At 44.8% G+C, this 26,850-nt stretch overlaps 1 protein-coding gene and 1 long non-coding RNA gene across 2 annotated transcripts in view; one reads left to right on the forward strand and one right to left on the reverse strand.

Annotated features, from left to right (window-relative positions):
• LOC146199742 (uncharacterized) overlaps positions 1 to 8,434 on the reverse strand; it is a 58,312-nt gene extending 49,878 nt beyond the window's left edge. Inside the window, exon 1 of the long non-coding RNA XR_014705116.1 lies at positions 8,308 to 8,434. This is a non-coding gene — a long non-coding RNA (uncharacterized LOC146199742). The remainder of the gene's footprint in view (positions 1 to 8,307) is intronic.
• The window catches only part of LOC146199747 (uncharacterized), a 43,965-nt gene that overhangs the window by 17,104 nt on the left and 11 nt on the right, over positions 1 to 26,850 (forward strand). The window contains exons 3-6 of the mRNA XM_084595242.1: positions 6,726 to 6,927; positions 15,839 to 15,940; positions 23,137 to 23,332; positions 26,651 to 26,850. The exon at positions 26,651 to 26,850 is cut by the window's right edge and continues 11 nt beyond it. Coding sequence (XP_084451368.1) covers positions 6,821 to 6,927; positions 15,839 to 15,940; positions 23,137 to 23,332; positions 26,651 to 26,806 — 561 coding nt within the window. The 5' untranslated portion in view covers positions 6,726 to 6,820 and the 3' untranslated portion in view covers positions 26,807 to 26,850. The remainder of the gene's footprint in view (positions 1 to 6,725; positions 6,928 to 15,838; positions 15,941 to 23,136; positions 23,333 to 26,650) is intronic.

Genomic DNA, 26,850 nt, shown 5'->3' on the forward strand with positions numbered 1-26,850 from the left:
TCCTTATATCTACTTGTCCTCAAGGCCACAAGGTAGTGCTTTAGTGGATCCATACCCACTTGCCAATTATATGCCATTATGCATGCTTTCTCCATAGACCATCTAAATGTGGTTTCACACACAAATATTTATACTTAATTGGACAGGCGGACTGCCCAGAATGTTCCACATGTGACATTACGGAGACTCTGGAGCGTGTACTAGTGGTGTGTCCCAGTATATGCGTGCAAAACAATAACTCGAGTTACTTCTTTGAAGTGTTTTGGCAACAGGCCTCTCTCAGAGGACTTATTGGCCGGTTGGCCAGAAATGGAAAGCTCTACAGGCTGTGCAGGCTTTCTGCTGCTTCTTGCATGACACAGGACTTGACTCGTGACTGTGGTGCAAGTTACTATTCCTGTATATATTTTAATCAAGTCATGACCCTCTTTGTTCTTCTCTTTCTGTAGCAGGTCAGATATTAAACTTTTAAGCCAATCTATCCGCCTTTCCAATCAATAACACTTGTGTGAGTGCATTTCTCCTGGATGGTTGATCTGGTAATCACACCATCGTAATGCAAGGACATGGGGCGTATGAGCTTTTGAGGTGAACAATTTTTACCCTAGAAATGTCTTTTAAAATGTGAAGGATTCTGCATATATTTTAATCAAGTCACGACCCTCTTTGTTCTTCTCTTTCTGTAGCAGGTCAGATATTAAACTTTTAAGCCAATCTATCCGCCTTTCCAATCAATAACACTTGCGTGAATGCATTTCTCCTGGATGGTTGATCTGGTAATCACACCATCGTAATGCAAGGACATGGGGCGTATGAGCTTTTGAGGTGAACAATTTTTACCCTAGATATGTCTTTTAAATGATGTGAAGGATTCTGAGCTCTGCTCAACATGATCCTCCTCTTTGGAGTCTTCATCAGGTTCTATGGGGCTAGATGAGTGCTGTGGAAAGAACGTGATCGAAGTGGAACCAAGGGGCCTGTTCTGGGTGGTACGATATGCTGGTAGGGGCACCTGTTGTGCTGGCCTCACGGTATCGCTCAAAATAAAAAAAAATCCAAAATGCGCATATTACTGCTATGAGGGCAATCTGGCAGGAAACAATCAAATAGAACTGGTGGCTTCTGCGAGTCGAGTAGTTCTCAAATAAGCATATCTGTAAGGCTACAAATCGCAACTACGTTTACTGCCTTTATCACGCGACCTACACTTTTTTTTGCCAATGCACTGGGCCAGCGGTTTTGCGTCGGTACGACGCATCGTTTGAGGTGAGCTTTCTTCGTTTCCGGTCCATGCCGAGCTTCGAATGACGCCGAGGTTCATTTAGGACTTCCAGTAGAAAGTAGTACGAACACATGAACCCAATCGGTGTGCCAAAACTTGTGAAAGCGAACGTTACTTCCACTCGGAGAAGCCGTGCTGCAATCGATCGCGACGTACACGGTTGGCATATCGAGCACTCAAACACGCACAACACGCCTAAACCCAGAACCTAACGGTGACAGGAAAAATAGGCGAAGTCTGAGCACTGTAGACGTTGTAGGAAGTATGCTTCCTCTTTTTTTTTTTTTTTTTTTTTTTTTTTTTTTTTTTTTTTTGAGAAAGGTTACGAGAGAGGCGTCGGGAAGGTGGGGGAGCAAAGCTGCGACAACGCGTAGGGTGAAAGGGCCACCCAAGTACATTGTAGCAACCTTTTTTTTTTTTTTCGGTTTCCGGCTTTCCGTGTAGTGCCATAGTTCAGGTCATCCGGCCGAAATAAAGGAAGCGAAGCTCGACACGCTATTCTCAGTGATGCAGCGCGGAGGCGAGCAACTATACGAGTACGCGCCGCGGCGCCCGCTCCTGAAACACTCCACCCACCACTCGGATTGAACACACTTGTCGATTTCTTTGACCTGGAACCGTATTTAGATCGTATCTTTAATGACGCCGGGAATAATAATACTTAAAAAAATTACAGCAGCGGCCGCACAACCAAGTTGTACCGGTGGTATGAGACTGCTCGAGACGTTGTGCTCCATCACGAATGTTCACAAAAAGAAAAAGAAAATAACAACAACAAATTAGATTGGAACCATTGTCATTTGGAGTACCCGGCGGAGCGAGGTATAGCCGTCGTTACCGAAAATCTGAACTTGAGCGTCACCTCTCGCTCTGTTCCAGAGCGCAGCGAGAAGCAGACACCACCCGTAAAGTGAGCTTTACCACCCGTCCTGCTCCGCCGCCGCCGCCGACCGCGCGTCACGTGACAGTATTGTTGAAGAAATGCGTTTGCGTGAGCGAATAATTGATATAATGTATTTTTATTTGCTAACTTTAACAGCAACCTACTATTGTATGGGAAATAATGATTATATCTGCGTTTCCAAAAGGCTAAACATGACGTAGGCGAGTACTTCTAATTCCGGCCTACAGGGTCGCATGGTCGCTTCAGGAACGCAAAAATGCTTTGATTTCAGAATGGTATTATTAAATGCAGAAGCAATATTTCGACGAGATATTTTGGAATAGGCATACCTAATGTTTACTGAAGCAAGGAAAATTGCAACTGGGCTGCTACATTTTCGTTTCACGACCCCTTTAATGAGCTCATATTGACGGTTTGAAAGGACATCGAATTTGTCTAAGAAGACGTCGTACATTGAAATAGGAATTTCTCTAGTATCTTTCATAGAATCGGCAGGATTATTATTATTATTATTATTATTATTATTATTATTATTATTATTATTATTATTATTATTATTATTATTATTAATTGGTTCGCAGAAAGGGAAGGTGCTTTATCTGTCACTTGTTTCTGTGGGCACCTGAGCCGCGCCGTAAGGGAAGTGACAAAGGTGGGAATGAAACTGGAAAGAAAGAAAGAAAGAAAGAAAGAAAGAAAGAAAGAAAGAAAGAAAGAACGTGCACTGACATCACACAGCACATGGACGCCTTCGTTTCGCCTTCAACGCAACCGCCGGCGGTCGGGTTTGAACCCGGGTACTCCGGCACAGTAATCGTTGAGCTGGTTGGTGCAAGACTAATGTAAGCGTCGCAGAGCAGCTGGCAATGATCAGTACGCCCCCTAAACGATCGAGTTCACACCCTCCTTGTATATCTGAAGGCCCCAGATGGAGTAGGATGTGATATAGGTTCGTACTTCGGAATGGCCATCCGGTGTTTCTGGTTTCTCTTCAGAAGTGAGTAATAAGCAGTCGGCTGTAGTCAGAAGAGATTAATTTTGCATTATGCGTTTGTGCGAGTAGAGTATAAGAGAGTACCCTAAAATTCAGTCTCCCCATGCTGCTGTTCTAACGTTCACAGGAAAAGAAAAAGGCGCTGTATCTGTCACACATATGTTCAGTGGACCCGTGAACCGCGCCGTAAGGGAAGGAAAGGAAGGTGGGAGTGAAAGCTGAAAGAGAGCAAGAGTCGCCGCAGTGGAAGGCTGCAGAGTAATTTCGACCACGTGGCGATATTTAACGTGTTCTGACATCGCACGAGCACACTAATACCTCTTCGCTTCAGCTCCATGGAAACGCAGCCGCCGGAGGAGGAGGACAAAGCTTTTATTAGACGCAAGGGTATTCGGGCCCCCCGGCGGTCTGGTTCGAACCCGAGCACTCAGGACTGAGTACCGTGTCGGGTTTCTTAGAAAATGAGCTTTGCTTTGTCTCAAAAGCTGATATGGCATCGCCTTGTTCACGGCTTCGGACTCTTCATTGGGACTAATCACCAAATTGCTATAATAAAAAGTTACTCAGAGCAAAAGTTAATTGGCTGAATAACTAGTACAGTCTAGCAGAAAATTGTGTTCGCCGCAGTTTGTTCCTGCAAATATTTGTTCTGCTCTTTTGAACCCGCTAGGCTGAGGGATTATTGAAAGTGTTCGCTGAAACATATCTATAATATTCCAGTTCACTATATAACCACATCATAGTCCTCCCTGACCATCAGCGAACACTTTCAAAAATTGCTAAATATAGCTAGTTTGAAAGAGAAAACAAGCCTTTGCAGGAGCAAACCGTCAGCCGCGGAGGAAACAATATATGTTGCAATCCTCTTGTAATTATTCGGCTAATTAACAGAAAATCAATGTTTCAATTTTCGCAACTGGGTGGTTAGTCCAAATTTGGAGTTTGAAGCCGTGGGCACGACGATGTCATATCAGTTTTGAAACTAAGAACAACTCGTTTTCTAAAGCCCTGCAGCGGGAGGAAATCCGAGGCTTTTTCCTTTCATTATGAAACCGAAACTATACGCGCAAGAGAATCGCCGGAAGCTCGGTACAGATGTGACATACGGTGACGTGTGCAGTAAATACGCATTCGTCCTAATAAACAACCTTTGTGTATGCATATCTGGATGCTCTTTGAGTATGGTTGAACAAATTGATCTCTTAATGACGACAAATGTGCAGTGGTGGTATTTCCACCAGACACTCCTTTGCACATTTCAATAGTCCATCGCTCTAACCGGATTCCACAGACGAAATCGGTTAAATAGCATGGTGTTACTGATCATCCATCATTATATTATAGCCAATTCATATAAAGAATAATATGTTTAATGGAGAAAATGCTCTAGGTCAGCCGACACATTGCCAATAAAAAGTTTGGGATGCGTCGCGACTCGTTATTGTTACTACACAAAGCCGGCCTATACTTGTTTGGTTGCATTCTCCGGTAGCGCGAACTACCACGTTCAACCTCTAATCTTTCAGGAAAGGCGCTCTCCTGCGTCTGTGCCTTGGTCTCCCAAAATCAGTTTCAGAGGCTCTGGTTTATCGGGAAATCCATATATCTGATCTAAATTACAACGGTGCGGACTTTCATCAGATCGTTTGATACGGTCACTGATGTCAGCACTTCCATTTTGTGCGTCAACCGGCTTTATAATTTTGTAATCATTGGGCAGGGTATTGAATGCTACAATTGTTACGATTACAAGTTACCGATACAAGTTACAAGTTACCGATTAATGGTGTCGATCTCAGTTCTTTGCATTGAATTCTGACGCTCAGGCAATAGTGGAATGCCATTATGACCACATATTTCCCTCTCATGCGAAGCACATGCCCGTAAAATATCTAAAGGGTCTTCTTTCCGATCGCATAGAGGAATTATACCCCATAATGGTTGTCTTTCAATAGATGCCTCTGTCAGCTGCGAAAAGGATGCAGTTGGCACCTTCTCGCATTATTTGGTATGGAACTATTCACACTCTAGCTATTCTTTCCGCATACCGAAATTTTCGACTCTTGGATTGGCTCTGCAGAAAATTCAATGTTACGTGTGACGGGTCACATGTTCTCATCCCCACTGCCTGTTTGTCAGTTTAGTCTCGCTTGAAACTTAAAAAAAAAAAGATAATCTGAACCGTTTTCTTTGATTTATTTTTATTCCTTACATTTTGAATGAGGTCCGTACTTTTTATTTTATACTATAAATTCCATCAGATATTATAACAGGAAGGGCTGTGAGTATACACATCGTAGCTTGAAAAACGTACATAATACTACATGGTGCAGGGTGTTACATGCATACATACAGCCTTACAACAATCGAAAAAACGGGCATGTCGCATATATGATTACGAATGATAACAACTAGTACAAAATGCATACGACAAGAGAACTTGCAGTCAGAGAGTCAGTGACAGAATCAGTATTAAACTTGTAATAAGAGTTAAACGCAATCAAGGTTCAAAAACCCTAAAAAAATAAAATCTACAATGAATTCACAACTTGAATCAAGGCACAAACAGGCGAGAAAAAGTAACAAAATAGAAACAAGGAAGTACGAAAATAGCGGATACAATTATTACTGCGATGCGTATAGTTCATCTGTAATCAGGGAACTAAACTCAGGTAAAGATGAGCTGTTAGTAATACGCGTGTTTAAATTGTTTCATTCGCATGTTGCCCTTGGAAAAAATGAGTATTTGAAAATATCAACATGAAAGAAAATTCGCTCAATGTATGCGTAAGGCTATAACGGGTTAATGTGATCTTTTTCTGAGTCCCTGGCCATGCAGGTATTCATTCAAACAAGGCGGTTGATTTCTTAACAAGGTCGGCTCTTAATCCCGTCCATAACTTGATATTTCCAGGTTTCAGAGGTTCCAGCCCATATCAGCCAGGCTCCGTGATCCCTTACTAAATACCACCGATTATCAGCACTTAGTATTTAATTGGAACGTCCAATCATGTAAAACCAGGCTGTGCGAGGTATTTGACGCTGTTGGGATGCAGGATTCCCAGTTTGAATTTATATCTATGTAGATGTGGGTGGACACCGACAAACCTATGTGACGGGGAAGTGGAATCCATAGAGTATTTTCTCCTCTTTAGCCGGAAGTTCGCACTTCAGGGAAAGTTCCATCTGGAGGTTCCTCTCTCCAGGTTAGGCCTCCCCTTGCTTCTACCCGCGTTACTATGCCATTCCGAGCGCCAAAGGATTTTCATTGCGTTTAGTTTGTGGTGTGGAATTCTCCATGACTACAATTACAATTGGTAGGTTGAATTGCTAACTCTCGTAAATTTCTTCGTGATCTGTTTCCACAGAAATATTATGTTTGTTAGTTTACTTTAAATGTTCTTCTGTCGTTTTTCGTCGGTACATTTTTTCAAAATTCTCAATTGCCGCCATTATTTTTGTCATTATATCGCCTGTAGAAGTTTAAATGTCTATGCCACTACACCTTGGCCAATCCCCCCATGTGGGTATGTACCGTGTTTCAGAATGCCATGAAGAAGAAGAACGTCCACCGCGAGATCTACCTCTCGTCGGTATGTGCCATTGACAAAGGAAGAAGAAGAAATCCATCGACGCCGCCATGAGCCACGTGTCCTCAGAGAAAGCGGCTGACCTCTTCCGAAACCACACAGACCATGAAGCCGACAGCACCACGAGGATGTTCTTCGCCGCCAGCACCGGAGAGGAGTGAGCACATTATTCTCGCGAGTACTCTTGGTTTGGAGCGGTACTTAGTAGCATATAGTAGCGGTGATATGTAATGATTCCTCTTAGCTAAAGTAGAGGAACGATCCTTGACAGTTGGAATGAAGAAATAGCTGATGGAGGCAGGGCTTATTTAACAACGATGACAGCCCGGATAAAAAAAACAACAACAAAAAGATGGCTCCCTTTTATCCTCGCCGTTTTTGTCAATAATGAGATACTTTTAGAATTTGTTGCAGAGAACAGGCGCCATATTTACTCAAAGAATCTGGAGCATCCTCTGTACTCGCGTGCACACTCTGCCTAGCACGGACTAAGCACGGACAGGCTGGCACCGAAACGGAGCTACTGTTAAGAAATGACTCAAATGACAGCTGGGACACACACAATGACCTCTCCCAAAAAATCGGATCGGGCATTCATGAAATACGACTTAATCGAGTAGTTCTTTGTTCGGATAATTCGATAGCGCAGCATGACTGGCCACATGCGAGCACAGCGTATACAGATCAACCTTTTGTTCACAACCGCAAATACACTATCCAACAGATTAGTTAATTCATCCAGCAAAACGATTTTAAGCTCCGTATAGGTAGCTTTATTTTGTTCTGTTGTTATATAGAAACTGCGATATTCTATATGTGCTTAACTATGCACAACAATAAGTAGAGTTTATATCGCTCATGTTCTCGTCGTGCGGGGCGCTAAATCTTTCCTAGAATGTGTTATGTTAAAACAACGCTAGAAACACGGGTAGGTAGAAAGACAAACACACATTTCACTGATGTTTTTGTCCTTCTAACTATCCTTGTTTCTAGCGCTGTTTTAACATAATGTCCAACCAACTCGCTCAACAAGCCACTTTGCTTTTTGAGAAGGCAGCGAAACAGAGGCTATACTGATCAGGAAAAGAAATTATCGCACTCAAATCATAAGCAATAGGAATTGCATTTTATGAGTATTTTCCACTTTTTAAGAGCCAATATAGATATACATTTTGGCACAAAACTGCTTCAACGCCGTTCTTCACGAGACGAAAAACTCGCACTTATAATTCCGTCCCATGATTATGCACATAAATCTATTCGATGAGGGCTGAGCAAACCTAAAGCAAAGGTACACTCGTTCTTTGCATATTCGTCTTAGAAGCAGGTGGTATAAGAGACAAGTGAAATGTGCCTCAGTCTTCACAAAATAACACAAACAGCGTCAACAGGCAGAAGACGCGCATACCTTGAAGGTATAATCTGCCCGTGTTAATACTCGTATTTCAAACATAATAAATGCGCTCTTCCAGTTCTTTGCACACACACACACACACACAAAAAAAATCATATGGAATGTAACTGTTGAATCTCTTACCTTTGAATCAGCAGTTGATGTTACTGTCCACCAGACCAACAGGGAGGAGTTCCAAGCATAAAGGCTTCGCTAGTCGCGCACGCTGACAAGAGTGCGCTAAGCCAACCTGTGAACAAAACGCGAGTTCCGCACCGGCGCCGCTCTGTCTACTCGTTTTGCTGTGTTTGGATGTGCGCCGTTTCGTTTGGTCTATTTTCTTTAACCGTGCCTAGCGTCACAACAGCCGTGCTGTCTTTAGGATCGCTGAACAGGTGTCAGGTGCCTTCGGACGGACTGCGTGCATCCGGGCCGCTTGGAGAAGTATCATATTCAGCTCGTAACTCACCTTCGTGGCGAGCCCCATTTTAGAGCGTAGCTCTTTGGCGCCCTGCGTTTCCCGTCGTCGTCCTCTGCAACCCGGGCAGCGCGCTCCTCCCTCCCTCTTCCTCCGTGGCGGCGACCGCGCATGTTCTCCGATTTCTGCGCGCGGCGCTCCTGCCACCGCCGTTTGCCGTTGCGCTGAGAGGCAATGTGGTTTGGAAGGCCATTCCACAGGCGTTTAGCACGTGGTAGCGCAGAAAAGTTAAGGCATGAGTACAGCCATAAATACGTGTAAAGCTGTATTTCTTGTGGGATCTGGCGTTGCAGGTGCTATAACGATGAATGAGTGGCATGGATTACTGAAATAGAGATAGAAAGGCAATATCTCGACGTAGTCTTAACGGAGGGAGCGAAAGTTCCAGCTTATTTTGTGTTACGCTTGAATGATAACTATAATATAGAGTAATGAAACGAGCTGGCCCTGTTTGGTATTGATTCTAGCATATCGACTAAGTATTTTTGATGGGGAGATCAAATGGAAGCGGAGTATTCTAGTTGAGATGAAGCAAATATTAAATAGGCTTGTTTACGCACATTAGAAGAAGCGAAGTTGTGGCGCAGGAAGCCTAATTACCGGGAAGCATTAGCTGAAATTAACTATGTGATTCGTCGACGAAAGATTTGGTGTTAGGTGAACGCCTAAATATTTATATTCATTTTTCCGTGCCAATATGTTGTTACTGATGGTGTAAGGAAAGTGATAAGTAGCTGGCTTTCGAGTAAAAAGAGATTATGTTACACTTGGAGACATTCAAGGTCATGCCATGTGTTACATGCAAGTCACATTGAAATGCAGTGTGATCGCAGGTGCTTTTTATAACTCGACATAAATGCAGTCACCAGCAAATATTCGCATTTTAGATGAAATGTTGCTCGGTGAGTCGTTAATATAAGTTAAGAAGAGCAACGGACCGAGGACGCCTCCTTGCGGTACACCCGACGTAACATCAGAGAGAGGAGAGGAGTAATTATTAGCAGCTGTGAACTGCTGGCGATTAGAAAGGAAGTTCCGAATCCATGATAAAGTCAGAGAGTCTAAGCTGGAAGCAAAAAGCTTCGATATTAGGCGACAGTGTGCTACGCGATCAAATGCTTTTGAACATTCAAGAAAGGCGCAGTCAGTTTGTAAGCTGCAGTTTATATTGGAATGCGGGTCAGTAGTGAATTCGAGAAGCTGTGACTCGCAGGAAAAGCCTTTCCTAAAGCCACGTTGATTGAAAAAGAGAAATGATTAGATTCCAGGTGACCGTAAATATATATGAGACGCAATAAATATTATGCTCAAGCATCTTGCAGCAGATGTATGTTAGTGAATTAAATGGGGCGGTAGTTTTCGAGGGAATGTTTATTGGCACTTTTGTAAACTGGTACCACTTTTGCTATTTTCCGATCGTCAGGGAGCATGCCCGTTAATAATTATTGCCCAAATATATGAAGTACTAGAGAGTACTAGACATGGAAATAGTATTTTTTAGTATTTTGGAATTGATCTCATCAATGCCACTTGAAGAGGATACCTTAAAGCTGGTGATCAAATAGACTATGTCATCTGATGTCAATTAGAGCCATATACGGGTAGCCAGAATCAGATACGTGGGGAACATTAGAACTGTCTTCTGTAGCGAATACTGATGTGAAAAAAGGGTTAAATGCTTTAGTAAGGAATGTTATCGATGTCGTGTATTGAAATGTTGTTATTCATGCTATACGCTGACCTATTATCTTCCAGAATTTTTTCGGATTGTTTTTTAGCAGAGAAGGAAGGTCTTGTGAAGAATATTTATCTTTATCGTCACAAAGAACAGAGCAGTATGTTTTCAGGTAGTTTTTATACTTATTCCAAGCTATCGGAGAATTCACGCGTTTGGTATTTTTGTTTTGTATCTATTTCAAATAGTTACCAAGCCACTTTTTACAGCCGCTTTTTCTTATTCCTAATTCGATTATGTTTTTTTGTAAACCAATTGGGTTGGATATGTATCATTGGTTATAGTAACTTGGGGAACATGGTTTTGCACCAAGCTTCGCCAGTTTCTCTCTAAATAGGACCCAGTTGTCATTGAGAGACCGGTCATAGAAACCAGGGAGCAGTAGATCTTGTCTGAAAATTCCTGAAATTCTATGTTGAAAGCATTGTAATCAGCTCTATTGTAATCACGAATTTGCTTTCGCGCGGGACTACAAAACGGTCGCGGAATGTTAATAGTCGCCTGAAGCAAATTGTGGTCACTGAATCCATATAAAGAATTTATGTTACTAATTGTTTCAGGGGCAGTTGTAAAGTATGAGGTCCAATATACTGAAACCATGTGTGGGCTTGGTAACTATTTGAAATAGATTAAAATCTAAAGTCACGTTTGTAAAATTTTTTGACTCATTACAAGGGGATGATAGCTTTATCCAGTCAATCTGCGGGAAGTTGAAATCCCCAAACAGGTAAGTGATATCGGCCTGGAAGAGTTCAAGCGCGCTCATCATGCTTTCACGAAGTTTATTTGGAAAACAACTGTCGGAATCTGGTGCGCGATATCAGTTACCTATTAAAACTTTGGAAGACGAAATCATGCAAGCTGTCCAGATTATTTCTAAATCGGAGCTAGTAAAAGTTTTTCTTATTCCTAGGAGGGCGCCTCCCCCGCGCCTTTGAGGTCAATCACGCCTATATGCATTGAATGAAGTGGAGCCCGATAGCGCTTCATGATCACTGATATCAGGGTGGAGTCATGTTTCGGTGAATACGATAATATAATACTTCGTATGTTAGCAAATGAAATAGGCAAAAATGAGGACACGACGGCTGGTTTAGGTTTGTTATGGTTGGGAAAACCAGATCTGGATAGTAGCTACCGATTCAAAGGAATATTGTCGTTAAGGAGTTGCAAGGGATGCTAATAGCAGGGTATATAGCTGCCATCGCACTCGTTTAGGCCCGCCGCGGTGGCGGAGCGCATACTGCGCTCGACTGCTGTATACCCAAGGTTGCGAGATCCAGTCCCGGCCACGGCGGCCGCTGTCAGTGCACGTTAAAGAACCTCAGGTGGTCGAAATTTCGGTAGCCCTCCGCTACCGCGTCTCTTAACGCTTTGGGACGCTAAACCCCCAAAACAAAATCAGACCCTACTCTCAAGAAGCTGCAGTGAGAGTTCGTGGGACGCGGCCATCTTGTATTTCGCTGCAATACACTATATATTCAGATATTCGCTATGAGTTTGCTCGAATTATCATGAAAGTGCAACACAATTTTGGAAATGTTCATGAACTTGTTTTGGTGACCTTACTTTTTGCTCAGAAATAACTCAAGTTACCGACATTCTAGTGGAAATTAAGAATAAGAAATGGGCATGGGCAGGACATGTAGTGCGAAGAGAGGATAACCGATGGTCGCTTAGGGTAACAAACTGGATTCCAAGGGAAGGAAAGCGTAGCAGGGGACGGCAGAAAGTTAGGTGGGCGGATGAGATTAAGAAGTTCGCAGGAGTCAAGTGGATGCAGCTATCACAGAACAGGGTTAATTGTAGAAATATGGGAGAGGCCTTCGCTACAGTGCTCTAGAATCTTTGGCAGTGTGTCGTCCGCGCCGGGGAACAATAGAGGAGCGAGGTCGCCACCGCGATGAAAGCGCGCGTGACACCCAGGGGGCGCTGCCAGTAACAGGTGTGCGAAGGGGAGCGGTGCGCCGAGCCGAGCTCCATTCGCTTGCATGCAAAGACGAGCGCAGACCGTCTTCGCGCGTTGATTTGAGGAATTCGTGTTTCGTTGTTCTGCATGTTCTTAGCCGTTTGTTGCGCCTTCTTGGTGTGTTGTTGAAACATAACATCTAAGCAATGCGTGCACGACGACGGAAAGACGACGCGACATAAGGGATAGTGCCGGGCTGCAATAGCGGTTACAGCCATGTGCAAGGGAGTTCCTCTCTCTTCCGTGTATGCCGATCGCTGTGAGATTTGGTCACAGAACATCAAGAAAGCAGACAGAGTGCTGAACGAAGCAAGCGTTGTGTACGAGCGCTATTTTGAACAAGTTTTCATTCAGCGCACGTATAAAACAATCAACGGTAACTAGAGTAGAGGCCGGTCACACACTGATGACGCCGTTCCGACCATCTTTCCGGACGCATCAAAATATGTTTCAAAGTCGCTGCCATGAAAGTCGGGAACATCTGTGAACAGACAATTCATGCAGCGAAGCGGAGACGGTGTTTACAAGCTAGCTCATGAAGAGCAGCCGACATCTGACGGCGACAGTCCCGAGGAGCCCAACAGGGGGGATTTTGCCAAGAAAAACGAATGTGCCGTCTTTGCCAAAATTAACCAGGCTGCATGTTTTGCTTCTCACTTGTATTAAAAGCCAATGAGGATTTCCACTTTATCACAACTAGTTGAGAAGTGAGGACAGGTGCTCGCCTTTACATTTGAGATTTAAAGGTTCAGAAGATTAGTATGAATCCACTACTGCATGGCTGAAAAGCAGATCCTGCAGCCTACTAAATACCAGAAATGTGGTCAAGGATCGCCTTGCCACGCTGAGAAAAAGCTTTCCACTACGCCGAGTGCATGTGAGCTGGATGCTGCCGGAGACAGCAAATTGGCCCTCAAAAAGCTCAAAATTGATATGTCGGCTACAAAATCGGGTGAGGAGGCTCTTGTGGCGGAAGTTTCTATATGAGGAAAAAAGTTGTTCGCAAGACATTTCAAATCCAGTAGAGGCGGAGGCACTAATTGAACATGTTAGTGGGCTACAGTAGTGCCCTAGCTGGTGCAGGCATACAACCAGTTGCTGGTGAGTGCTCGTCGTTCAGCGGAGATTTCTTTTCCCAAGTACGCTTGCGGTCAAGGACGGTACGGCATACCAAGGCTCTGATTTGCATGTTGCGCCATGTGTGGAACCTGAATAAATGATTGTCTGCAGAATGACGTTCGTTGTTTTTTTTTTTTTTTTTTTTTTTTTTTTTTTTTTTTTTTTTTTTTTGCACAACGCAAGAGCTCTCTAAAACACTATTCAGACAGGATTCTAAGATTCGCGAGTTTCGAAACACCGCAGGCTTCGAATGAATTTCTTTCTGTGCAACATATTTATCTAAGTGTGTGCAATAGACTCACATAGGTTCGGAAACACGAGATGCACTCATAACACACGCGACGTACGACCTAAGCTGTATTTAGCTCGTGGCTAATAGCGCGCACCGCACCAATATTACAGTGAAATATTCTAGTTCACTGTACCAATATCGTCGCTCGCATTACAGCGCCATACAACCGCGCAGACCACGGAACAATGCATTATGGTTGAAATGTTAAAATTCTTAAGCAAATAGGCGATCACCAAGCATTAAATACCGAATTAAGCGCACCACGCAGTGCAGATACGATGAGCCGACGCTCACGGCAGCGCAGCCAGCGGACGGCTCGCTGCGCACACCTGTTACACGAAGCGCCCCCTGGCCCATGGCGCAGCAGTCATCGCAAAAAGAGCCCATGCTCCGCCCTCGCACGAGACACTGCCCAATATTCTAGAGCACTGTACCTTCGCCCTGCCGTGGGTATAAGTCAGGCTGATGATGATGACGATGACGTTCGCATTGCTTTCCGAAACTGTCGTCACTGCTCAGGTGCCAGTTCGTCTGTTCAGTATGTCGATCAACTTTGATCAGCTGCGACCGCTACATCGCATTGCGCGATGCATGTGCCTTTAGGTTAGTGCAAAATTTAGATTTTCAACTAACGAACTACGAAGTGGCTGTAGGATTAAGCATAACAATGCTGCGAACAACTTTTTTGAACATTTATTACTGCAGTACATGCAACTCTGTGTCGATCATGAGAAATCGGTAGCAAGATGATTTGAATGACTTTTGGACCAAACCAAACTGCGAAATCACCGTCCAGTATTCTCAGTCCCCCGTAAGAATGACGAGCTCAGTTTATTTGAGCCCTTTAAACCCTGAATAAGGAAGTTTGATTAGATAAATGAATTTAACAAAATGTAAGGTGCTTAAAGTATACAACCATTCATTTCTATTCACGAACGTGCTCAAAATATGTTCGAAATTGTTTTGTCAAACTTCTTGCTCGCTATTCAAAATAAAGCTTGTCGAAAATGCAACACCGAAGGCATATGCCTCCAGCCTGTTTCAAATACGTGAAAAAAAAAAAAAAAAAAAAAATATATATATATATATATATATATATATATATATATATATATATATATATATATATATATATATACAGGGTGTCCAAGCTAACTTTAGCCAAGGGTTAAAATATGAAGCATTTGAGATAGGCCAGAGAAATCATATGTGTACAGCTTCCAGCCATCTGGCGCACCATAGGCAATTTTTAGTTCTGCAATTAACTAATTGGTAATTAAAATAATTTTTTTAATTTAATAACTATTGCCTTTAGACAACAGATGTGATTTGCAGAGCTGGTGAGCATCTTCTAAAACCCCCATTCCATATTATTCCGATAAAGAAAACCTCACGTGTATCGTTTTCCAAGCCCTAAAGAAAGCCCGTGAAAGGCAAAAAGTATCACGTGACTGGCGCATTCGTGCGCCAGTCACGTCATACCCTTACGCTCTCGCGTCATACCCTTAAAGGATGAGCACCGCTTCAGTCGAGCAGCCGGGGCTTAAGTGTCCCCAGGTAAGTGATATCGGCCTGGAAGAGTTCAAGTGGCCTCGTCATGCTTTCACGAAGTTTATGTGGAAAACAACTAAGGTTATTTGGAAAACAACTGTCGGAATCTGGTGCGCGATAGCAGTATGTAGCACCTTACACTGATAGGGCGTGATAGGGGAAATGTAGCAGGCGAAAGAAGCTTCCACCGTTGGCTTCGCAATTCAACTAGGGTTAACCAGAGCTAAACCACAACAAATTTTTTGTAAGAAATAAATGTCTTGCATTTGTAAATGTATAGTTTTATTTGTAGTATACTCAGAATGGGTATTAATTCTGGTAGAGGGACAAAATAACAATATGACATCAGTACAAAATGTATGAAATATGTTTTAGCACTGTTTTCATTATTTTTGTTAAGGTATTTTAGCGGGTATAGTTGTATGACCTCCATGTGTACTGAAGGGAACAATACCTCCATGCATGTCACCGTAAATTTATTAGTAGTATCTACTCAGCCGCATTCAAGTTGTTTTCGCCACGCGCGTGCAGGCTGTCACAAGCCTCTGTTTCGACGGCCGAGGAACACGGTGCTGAGACGGTGTCCGAAGAGCCCTGGCCTACTAATGAAGACTACCTTACGGCAGTGATCGAGTGAGATGGTGCCGCTATTTCTGTTACATCATCATCAGCATAATCATCATACCACCACTTTAGCCCGGTTAAAGGAATACAGACACCAAATTTTGTGGGCATTTTTTGTCAATGATGCGTAAGGCATTCCTGTATATGGAGCACAAAGTAGTTTTTGCCTACGACCGCTAAGTAATTTTATTTTCTCGCCAGTTTAGGTTTCGGTTTCAGCCGTCGAGAAATGTCTGTGACGTCACAATCAAGTCTAGGCCACGCGCGCCATGAAAAAAAAAAAAAACAGTGATTGGATCGCTGGCTCTTCATCTTTTGTATTTCCTGTCCTTGGGGCAGACTGGCTTTAGTGTTATGGGGAATTAAAACGACACAGGAACGATCATATCACTGTTTTATTCATCCCTCACGCGACCTAGGCTTGACTTTGACGTCATAGTCAGCGACAGTAAAACTGCTCTCTGGAATATTGGAAAAGGCAGGGTCTCGCAAGAAGCCGCCCGAATTCAAACAGCTGTAGCTAAAATCGATCGCAAAATCACCCTAATTTGGGTCCCAGCACACACGTACGTCCCCGACAACGAGGCGGCCCATGATTTAGCCCGAAATTTCCCAAACCCTGTCTGGTTGTTTCACACCCAGATAGATGAGAGAAAAAATGATAAATGTAAAGCCTGCGAAGCGAGGGGGACCCTCGACCATATACTTTGGGAATGCCCTAAGTCTTCCGGCGCTATAGGGACAACATTAAAAGCAGAGAAGCCTGGGTAACCCTGTTGCGAAGCGACGTCCCCGCTGACCAGCAAAAAACTGTCTGCCTGGTGGCTGAGGCCGCGAATAACCAATGTATATTCGCCAGTCCTTAGTCGCGGAGGTTCCAGCCCCCGTTGCTCAGGCCTGCGTGCCAGGAGCGGGGAGTAGGGGGCCTCTTAAATTGGTGGAAAAAAGTTTTAATCAATCGACTGTTGAAACCGAGACCGAAACAGGTAAGAAAAGCAATTCGATTTTAAAATATCCTTTAAGTTCACGGCCTCTAGTCTCTAGTCTTTCTAGTCTCGTACCTTTCTCTGGAAGCCCCCCCTCCCCCCCCCCCTCCCCCATCTCGTCATTCCTCATAATTATCTACCATCCTTTCATTACAATCAACATTTCGCTGCGATGGACGACCTAATCGCTGAAATCACTCCCGTAAATTATCGCGCTAGCGAGAGTTCCACACTAAGGCGCTAGTTTCTCATGCGCAGATAGTTTACGTTCGGTAATAGGTATCGCTTGGACTCATGTGGAAACGAGCATGGTTCAAGGCTGACTAAAGTGAAAATAGATGGCAAAACAGTACTGTGAAACGCTCCGAAAGTGATGTCTTACTCAGCACCAACGAGTACGAAGCATTTTTCGCCTTCTCCTACTACATCTCCGTTGTAGCCTAAATTTGTCGATCTGCAAACAACCTCTAATAATCCTGAACCTTATAAATCCTAAAGAAAATTATGTCTTCGCTGTGGTTATATTTTCAAAGAGTGTGCTCGTCCACCATTTTATGGTTGAACATGTTCTCAACTGCGTGTTCAAAAAGCGTGCAATAACAAGCCATGTTTCTCTTAAAGAGGTGATGTATTTTCGTTAGCTGCTACACTACAGCAAGATGAGGAAAGTTCTGTCACATACGTTAAAAACTCTCTGCCCAGTACATGGACGATCCCAAGTTCATACGACTACCTGCGGACGTGCGATGCACGCGTGCATAACCTTACGCCGTCTGCCATCTAGTGGTATAAGCTTCTAATTCGTCAGTAAGATGTGTTGTCGGCTTAGTTGGTGCAGTACTTCCGATATCTTATAGTTGCGTGAACAAAGACGCGCTCGTCCTGTACCCAGCTGTCTTGTGTGTGTCTTTGTTCGCGCAACTATAACTTCTAATGCGGTAGCGTTAAAGTCTCTTTTATGCAGAAAATCCGCATTGTCGGCTTTGTGACCGAAAATTCACAGGTATATGGATCTGGTATATGTGGTAGTTGGCAGTTTACATGACCGGACACTGATTCTTTGATGGGTTAATTGTGTGAATTATTGAAACTACATGATATCATAAAGTTTTGAGGAGCTGCCGACTCGGTTCTCTCATCTAGGGTAGGAGGGTGGGAGAGGAATCAACCTTCCGGGGCTCTTTGATGCCTTGTCAGGCTGGCTACTCCGCCACGAAAGCACGTAAGCTTTAGATCTACGACGCGTGATCGCCTGAGTGATATCTTTTTATAATGCGGGAGCTCAGGAATTTTTTTAAAAGCATGAGTGATATATTAGAGGCGCAAATTAAGAAATTGTTAATTAATTAAGCAAGCAGAGACTACATGTGCTACATGTAGGTGACGGGCGATCAACACCTATTCGGCAGCGTTGAACAGCGAATCTCAATCTCTTGCTTCACTGCGGTGTCATATGAATACCGTGGCTGAAACATGCGTTGAATCATGTTGTCAGCACTTTCGATGACAAATACATATACGACTTCCCAATATATAATACTATATGCCTACTTTTGAGTCACTTGCCGCTGTAGAAGGTATGACCACAGAACTGACTTACGAGCTTACTGACAGAACTGCTGTTTTTAACCCTAACATATTCATCTAGTGAAAGATGCAGAAACACAAGAAAAGTACACAGGACAGCGCTGGACTAACAACTGAGGTTTACTCGAAGAACCTGCCGACCAAGGAACCAAATGACATAGGCATATAAAACGCTATCAAGATGACCAAGTGTCGAGTCAGCACAGTATTGCGAGGACGCTGGTGACATTGGTGCTAGTGTAGCTCCTGTGTTATCCCAAATTTTCTTCGCCAGTTTGATAATTCTCTTCGTTACAATCTATCTGACGAGCGTGTTCTTCGAGTGTTTGTTGACGATTTTTTTAATCATCTGAAGTTAAAACTGAGTGAGTTGCCGTCAATAATGGGTAGCGATGTATTGAATGTGTTTAATGATTGTGCACGTGCACTGACTTTCACGTGTAAATTACAGAGTGACAATTCGATTCGATTTCTAGGCTTAACGCTAAAGTTTAAGCGGGTGATGACAGGGTCGTTCGATGTATTGCCGTTTATTATATAAAAGAAGTGTACTTCTGTGAATAATATATAGAAGTCTGTTATCCTACTTTAAGTTTTATTGCCTAGCGCGCGGCGCACATTAAAAAAAAAAACGCGATAGAAATTGGAATCGGGAAACTCCTCCCACCGAGAACGACCGCTATTTTTAAATACTCGTGTGACGTCACTACGGCATATATGCCTGAACGTCGTCTGCAATGCAGGCTGCAATATCAAAGGACACGTCTTTTGTGGACGATTGACACAGTGATCGTCCCTCATGCAGAAGAGCTTGATGAACATGTTAGTGCATAAAAACGATATAGAGTATGTTTTCTTCGGCATAGGCTGGCATGGTAGCAGTATTTGGGCTACGCGGATAGCATATCGACGCACTGATCTGTCGACGGCGACGACGCCAGCACGATCAACGGTCGCCTATCGCCGCCTATATCACCGTAGTGTGAGGTTTTCGGTAGGCGACGTCGACGGAACTGATCAGCGGGCTGTCGCCCGATCGGTTTTGGTCTAATCGGAGGCCGAGCGAGAACTTGACGTCCGATGAGCTAACGCAGCCTGAACAGATGCGGTTGTCAGTATACTTAACCGTGTTAGGAAAATGATAACAAGCACCTACACTTCATATGTTCCCCCTTCTCACCAGCAATAACCTTCGCCAGATATGTAAGTCGGTGCCGAACTGCCGGCCTGTTTCGCGACGAGTAGGCAGCGCGAGTACGCGAAGTTCGGGTCTACAGGGTCTTGAATATTTGGGGGCTGGGATTTAAAAAATTCCTATGCAAAATCTACTACACCATTCGAGCTGAAATAACGTTCACAAAGTAGCAAAATATCGTCTACGTTATCTGATAAGTGATTCAACATCGGTACTTGCCTAGAATTTCCGAAATCGAGAAAAAAAACTGCTCTCGGCGGCGTGCACAATTTTCGCAGAAGAGAGTCGAAAAGCTATTTTAACATGATGCGTCATCTGTCGAGCAGTGAGACAAGCTCCATCCCGGTGCGCTTGCCTTGCTGCCCGACAGATGGCGCACCATGTTAAAATAGCTTTTCGACTCTCTTCGGCGAAAATTGTGCACGCCGCCGAGAGCAGTTTTTTTTCTCGATTTCGGAAATTCTAGGCAAGTACCGATGTTGAATCACTTATCAGATAACGTAGACGATATTTTGCTACTTTGTGAACGTTATTTCAGCTCGAATGGTGTAGTAGATTTTGCATAGGAATGTTTTAAATCCCAGCCCCCAAATATTCAAAACCCTGTACAATTCTGGCGATTACGGAGCGCGCATAAGCTTTAACGGTTGCATGCGGCCATCAAGTGTAATTCTGGCAATGGTTATCCAAAATATACGGCTGCCCACATCACAAAGCGCGTGAACACTGAGCGGGAAGCGTCGATGTACAGTCTGGCGAGAAATACTGAAAGCAGCCGCGGCAGCTGTCAGCGCCGCTTGCGCACGGCAAAGGACGTGTATCCTGAAACGTATTTATCCCCCTATTAAACCCCACGGGTGTGAAAGGGGTCTTTTCGGCTTTCAGGCATATGCTCAAGAATTTCCAAGGGCAAAAAAGGAAAGCAAGCTACCAATGAATGCTCTTTCAAGCATACCAACAAGGTCATGTATAATATTCCCCTTTCTTGTGGTAACTTTTATACGGGCCAAACTGACAGGTGCGTGAATGATCGTGCACGTTGCGACTCTAGGAAGAAGGAAAAGAAAATGCACGGGCCTGCTACTGCCTCTGTAGTTGAGCCACGTCCGCTACCTCGTGCGGACAGAAGAGAAAATAGAGAAGAAAGAAAAAGAAAAGGAATAGAAATACGTGATCGTGCATGTGAACACGTGAACTCACTGAAAAATATGTCAGACCAAAATAAGCTTCCTCGTCACTGCAGGGAATGTGAAAACGGTGCGGCTGCGTTTCAAAGGAGACGAAACGGAGAGGCGTTCGTGTGCTGTGCGATTTCAGTGCACGCTAAAATCCCCAGGTGGTCGAAATTGCTCCGTAGCAAGGACTGCCTGCTATACTTGTGCAACAGCAGCATGTCTGCACAAAACGCGGAGCTTCGACAACGGCGCCTCCCGCGGGTGGCGAGGATATTCGCTGCTGCCTGCCTGCCTGCCTGCCTGTCTGCCTGCCTGCCTGCCTGCCGTACTCGTCGCTAGGCCTATAGTCTGTTTCGGCTACGGCTCCACTTTCTCTCTATCCACTTTCACTCCCTCTTCCTCCCTTTCCTTACGGCGCTGTTCAGGTGTCTACAGGTGACAAATACTGCGCCTTTCCTTTCCTGTGAATCAATTATTATCATTATTCCCCCCTTTGATAGCATTTCAGTAATCGGAAAAGGAAAGAGCAGGCAGGAAAGGGAGCTTGTGGAGGCCTATCAAATTAGGATGCAAGGCAGTGGCAAGTGCATTAGTGCACCGCCACTATTACTCATCAATAAAAATGTTAGATTATTTAGCAACAGTGTGCGCATGTAGTTAGTAAGCGACATAAGTGAACTTTTGTATGTCTGTTATTGACAGCGCCCCCGCAATAATGTGTTGACTGGACACTCACTGATCCTCTTGATAGCGTTTGATATGCATACGTCATCTAGTTCCTTGGCCGTTCCTTTGGGTAAATCTCAGTTACAATTGTAGTGCCGGTTTCGCCCAGCTCAAATCTCCGTCCCCTCCTTTGGAAGCACCTGTCCGAGCGTCTGGAAACAGATTGGAGGCGCGGTTCCTCTATTGCTGGCATACACGTTTCTTTGTTGTTCGTCCGGATGGTCTCGCCATGCCAGCACCGCTGTATTGAGTGTGTGAAGTGTCGTGTGGGGCTTCTTCTGAACATCCCCCCTCCCATTTTTCACCTTTTTTTAGGGGGAGGGATGTTGAAGTCTTAACACGCGCATGTGTGCTTTCTAGCTTGGCATTAGTGCAATGGTCGTTGTGCAGGACAGACCTGCAGCTTGTATTTCATTGTTTGATATAGTGTTGGACAGAGTGTACAGTATATGAGCATGTATCAGTTTTTGGAATTGCAATAAACTTCTCTTCAGTGACAGCATGGTGCAATTAAAACCCGTAACAGATAATTAGTTGCATTTTGAAGGAAGGAAGAAACATTTCTCAATTTTACAGTCCAAATTTCTGTGCAATAGATACATGCTTTTCTCGGGACTTATATCAGTCAAGTTGCGAGAACTAATAATTGATTCAAAGAACAGAAGTTCTACGGAGTGCTGTATATGACTTCAGAATGCCTCTTTGGAATGTATGTTCATCGATGTGTCGCTTGTAAGAGTGTTAATAAACTTTATTTTTGTGTGTTAGATTCGCACCAACTATCCCAAATAGTCCCCATCTGAACCCTTTCTATCTAAGCTTCAACAGAGCAGAAGGAGGGCAAATCCGAACCCTTTTTATCTAAACTCCAACAGAGCAGAAAGAGGGCAAACAAGCTTCGTTGGTCACACTGTAATTAACCTCGGTTGAATGTCCAGCGCTTGTTCAATTTTGATTCGCACCAACTAGCCCAGATGATCACCATCTGAACCCTTTCTATATAAACTCCAACTGAGCAGAGCGGCTGCGTTTCGATGGAGGCACATTGACTACAGCACATTGAAGGTTTCGATGGAGGCGAAACGAACAGGCGTCCGTGTGCTATGCGTTGTCAGTACACGTTAAAGTTCCCCAGGTGGTCAAAATTACTCCGTGGCCCCCCACTACGGCTCTTGTTCGTCTCTTTCCACTTTAGTTCCCATCTTCCTCCCTACGGCGCGGTTCAGGTGCCCACAAAACAAGTGTGACAGATAATGCGCCTTTCCTTTCCTATGAACCAGTTACAGAAAAAGGGAAAATTCGTTGTTCACACTGTAATCTTTACTTACCCTCTCGCAACCAAAAACAAGACGCGACCTTTCGCCCTTTGTAACCCTCTCTTCGTTCCGTGATCCGCTTTACGGGATATGCAGCGGTAGCATATTGTATTATGGCTATAGACGTTTCACCCAAGCACATACTGCTCTGCTTCGGTGTAGATTACGACTATACTAGGTATGTATCCTCGGCTTACTTTCCCCTCGTCCGTCCATGCAGCCAGGCTCAGCCCCAGCCGAGCTCGTCTACACAGTTGCCTGGCGAGGAAGAGGCAGTGCCAGTCCCTCGGGCGGAAAACGGCGAGAGGGTGGGTGGCAGCAGCGCCGCTCAGCCGTCGATTCTCACCAGCTGTGACACCACATGGGGCAGGGACACGTGCAGTCTGTACAGGCCCTCGTGGTCCGTCTTCTGGCAGGTGCGTGCTTGTATGCAATGTCTGGTTTTGTAGGTGAGGCGCATCTCGGGCGAGTCGCAGCTAAGATGACGCTGAAGTTGCTGCACGATCACCAGAACCTTGTAGCAGTTTAACAGCGTTTAACAGTACGCCAGTCCAGCTAAGGGCCCAACAGCAGTAGCTATAAGTTAGCAGGAAGGGAAAGGCGCAGTATCTGTCACACTTGTTTCTGTGGACACCTGAACCGCGCCCAAAGGGAAAGGAGGAAGGTGGGAATGTAGAACTAGACAATTATGAGTCGTAGGGATCTGGTACTCCCCTGATGGGGCTGGGACAGGTGGGTCACCGCCACTTGCGGCGGGGGCTAGCCTGCCACAGAATTTTTATCTGTTGTAGGCCGTCATTGCACCCGCCACTGTTTCGGTGGTGGACGACGGCTGTTGCGGCACGCGTCTTTCTCTCCCTCTTCCTTTTCTTTCTTCTCTATTTTCTCTTCTGTCTATCCAACAAAGCTGTCTAGGAGGTGTTGGTCTACCCCGCCGGGGTGGTGCAGTGGTAAGACGCCCGACTACTGTGCCGGAGTACCCGGGTTCGAACCCGACCTCGGCGGCTGCGTTTCGATGGAGGCGAAACGGAGGCGTCCGTGTGCTGTGCGATGTCAGCGCTCGTTAAAGATCCCCAGATGGTCGAAATTACTACGCAGCCCTCCACTACGGCTCCTCTTTCTCTCTTTCCACTTTCCCTCCCACCTTCCTCCCTTCCCTTATGGCGCGGTTGCGTTGTCCACAGAAACTAAGTGAGACAGTTACCGCGCCTTTCCCTTCCTATAAATAAATCAGTTTTCTCTTCTGTCTGCACGAGGCAGTGGAGGTGGCTCAGCTACAGAGCCAGAAGCAGGCCCATGCATTTTCCTTTCCTTCTTCCTACAGCCACAACAACAACATATAACAGGAAAGGAAAAGCGCAGTATCTATCACTTTCTCTGGTAAGTGTGTTTGGACGGTATCGCTCCTGCCGCGTGGCGTTCCTTGGTGCACGTTCAAGTGTGGCATTGCAGATGGCGGGGATGCATCCCGCCTCAGCCAATCAGAACGCCGCAAAAGCGGGACACACTGTTGTGGCTGTAGGAAGAAGGAAAAGAAAATGCACGGGCCTGCAGCTACTGGCTCTGTAGCTGAGCCACCTTCACTGTCTCGTGCGGACAGAAGAGAGAGAATAGAGAAGAAAGAAAAGGAAGAGGGAGAGAAAGACGCGCGCCGCAACAACAGCCGTCGTCCACCACCTAAGCGGTGGCAGGTGCAATGACGGCCTACAACAGATAAAAATGCGGTGGCTCGCTAGCCTACGCCGGAAGCGGCGTTGACCTAGAACGTGACACTTCCGCTCGTTTTACTGTACCATAGTGTATATATTTCTTTTATTTTTACCTACTCTTTTCTTTCTCCCTATCACTCACCTCTTTGATTTCCTCTACCTTCTCCTCGCTATTCCTTTATTTCCGCCGCCCCAGTTCAGGTGCTTCAGATATAAGATAGCAGATACCGGGGCTGGCAAACATCTTTTGTTTCCTTTTGTACATACAATAAATAACCACTACAACAACAACGCTCGTTTTACTCATGCAGATATCACTATTTCGACTGAAGCAGTGGTCTACAACTCCTTAAAAAGCATGCAAACTGAACTCCAGGCTGCTATAAATCAATATCCTCGAACACTCCCTTGCTAGCCTAACGCTCGAGCTTGCACCTCAGAAAACTTTTATCGCAATTGGAGGCCTTAGTAGGCCACGCCAAAGTATCAGCTCTCTTCAGTATAAGTTAGTTGTTGGGCTAGTTGGTATTCTAGATTTAAGGACCGTTCTCAGCGCAAAGGCACGCGGCCAAAGGAAAGAAGGAGAAAGACTGTGTTCGCCCTCTCTTCCTTCTTCTTTCCTGTGACCGCGTGCCTTTGCGCTGAGAACTATGTCCTTAAATATCAGCTCTGTTTCTATCAGACTATATGTTGACATCTAAGCGAGGCACTATCCGGCTTCTTGAGGTCCTTTTCTCTAGCACTAACAGCTCTGGAGCAATCAGGTACGTGGTGTGAATCCAGTGCGCCACTTCTTTCCTTCTGGAGCAAGGACTAAAGGCCACCTGGAAGCAGAGGCTTCATCTCATTACATGAGCATCTAATATATATGGTGGGGCCAACCACACAGCTTGTCACTCCAGCTGCGGCCATAAAAAAAACTTACTTATGGCGCACCGGTATACAACCTAACCAAGCGTGATGAAGCCGCTCTTCAGATTATGTTTCGGTCAGCCTTACGCACTATAGAAGCAATGAAAGAGCCGCCGTGGGTCGAACACAGTTCCTTCGCAGTGCGAGGCGAGCACGCAAGCACTCCACCACAAAACCGCATTGCTTCTGTCCCAATAAAGGTGGATCTAATGTATGCATTGCCTTATAGACTTCAGCTAATGTTTAGGTGCTTCACTAGAAAGAAACTAATTACGTAAATAATAGTTATGCGGGTAGAAAAACATTCCCGCTTTGCTGACCTGAGATGCGGCGCTCACTGGAAAATTCCTTCGATCGACGGCGGTGCCACAACAGAGTCGCCACCCGATTCAACGCTTTATACATCCATCCATTGTCTTCAAAGAATTGAGTTTGAGGACAGTGGAGAAAAAACAGACTGCAGATTTTAAGCGGGAAGAAATAACCAAGCGGAGGTTATCTAATTGGTGGTTAAAATAAGGCTGGTCACTTGTACTAAATGCAAAAAAAAAAGAAGACCGGTGTGTCATGAGGTCTGTTCTTGTGCGAAGGCGATGCGAACCTCGCCAGACAGCGTTATATCGCGTTGAACTCTTAACGACTAAACTTAAGCGTCCTCCAATTTTTTTCTTGCACTCCCGCCTTCTTCCCTTCCTTTACGGCGCGGTTCAGGTGTCTGCACGGACGTATAACAGATACTGCGTCTTTCATTTACAATAAACGAATTTGCATGTTCCAATTGGTTTATGGAAAATAAAGGTATAATATCGATTTGACCTCTACCGGTCTTAAAGGTCGAAGCAGAACAATCAGTCGACTTCCGAAATGTACTTCTGGAGTTTACGGGTACTCTACTTTGTTTCCAATATGTAGCGTAGTTAAGGAGCACAGGAGTCCTTCATCAGGCAGTGATAAAATATGAAATGCACTTGCTCCGTCAATTTGCAAATAACGCACGCAAAGTCCCCCGCGGAAGAATTTTTTTGCACGCCTCTTGGCAATTGGATAGTGTGGGCTATATACAGAGACAGTGTGATGTTTTGAGTCTTCGCAATGTATACTGGTCCCATACAGGTGTACGCGCTGTACCTGGTCTTGGTGGTGTCGCTGCTTCTGGCACACTCGAAGCCCTGGACGCAGACGGAGCCGCATTTCCAAGCCTGCTCCACCGCCGGGTGCACGGTATTACGAATATTCAAGCTCATTATACTGGAATTGTCATGCCAGTAGTATTTGCGATTTGTTAGCCATCCGTTCTTTTGTCCACTGTCATA

This window comes from Amblyomma maculatum, chromosome 2 (assembly GCF_055883805.1).
Source record: "Amblyomma maculatum isolate TAMU_Amacu chromosome 2, ASM5588380v1, whole genome shotgun sequence".
In the NCBI taxonomy this organism is placed as follows: Eukaryota; Metazoa; Arthropoda; class Arachnida; order Ixodida; family Ixodidae; genus Amblyomma; species Amblyomma maculatum.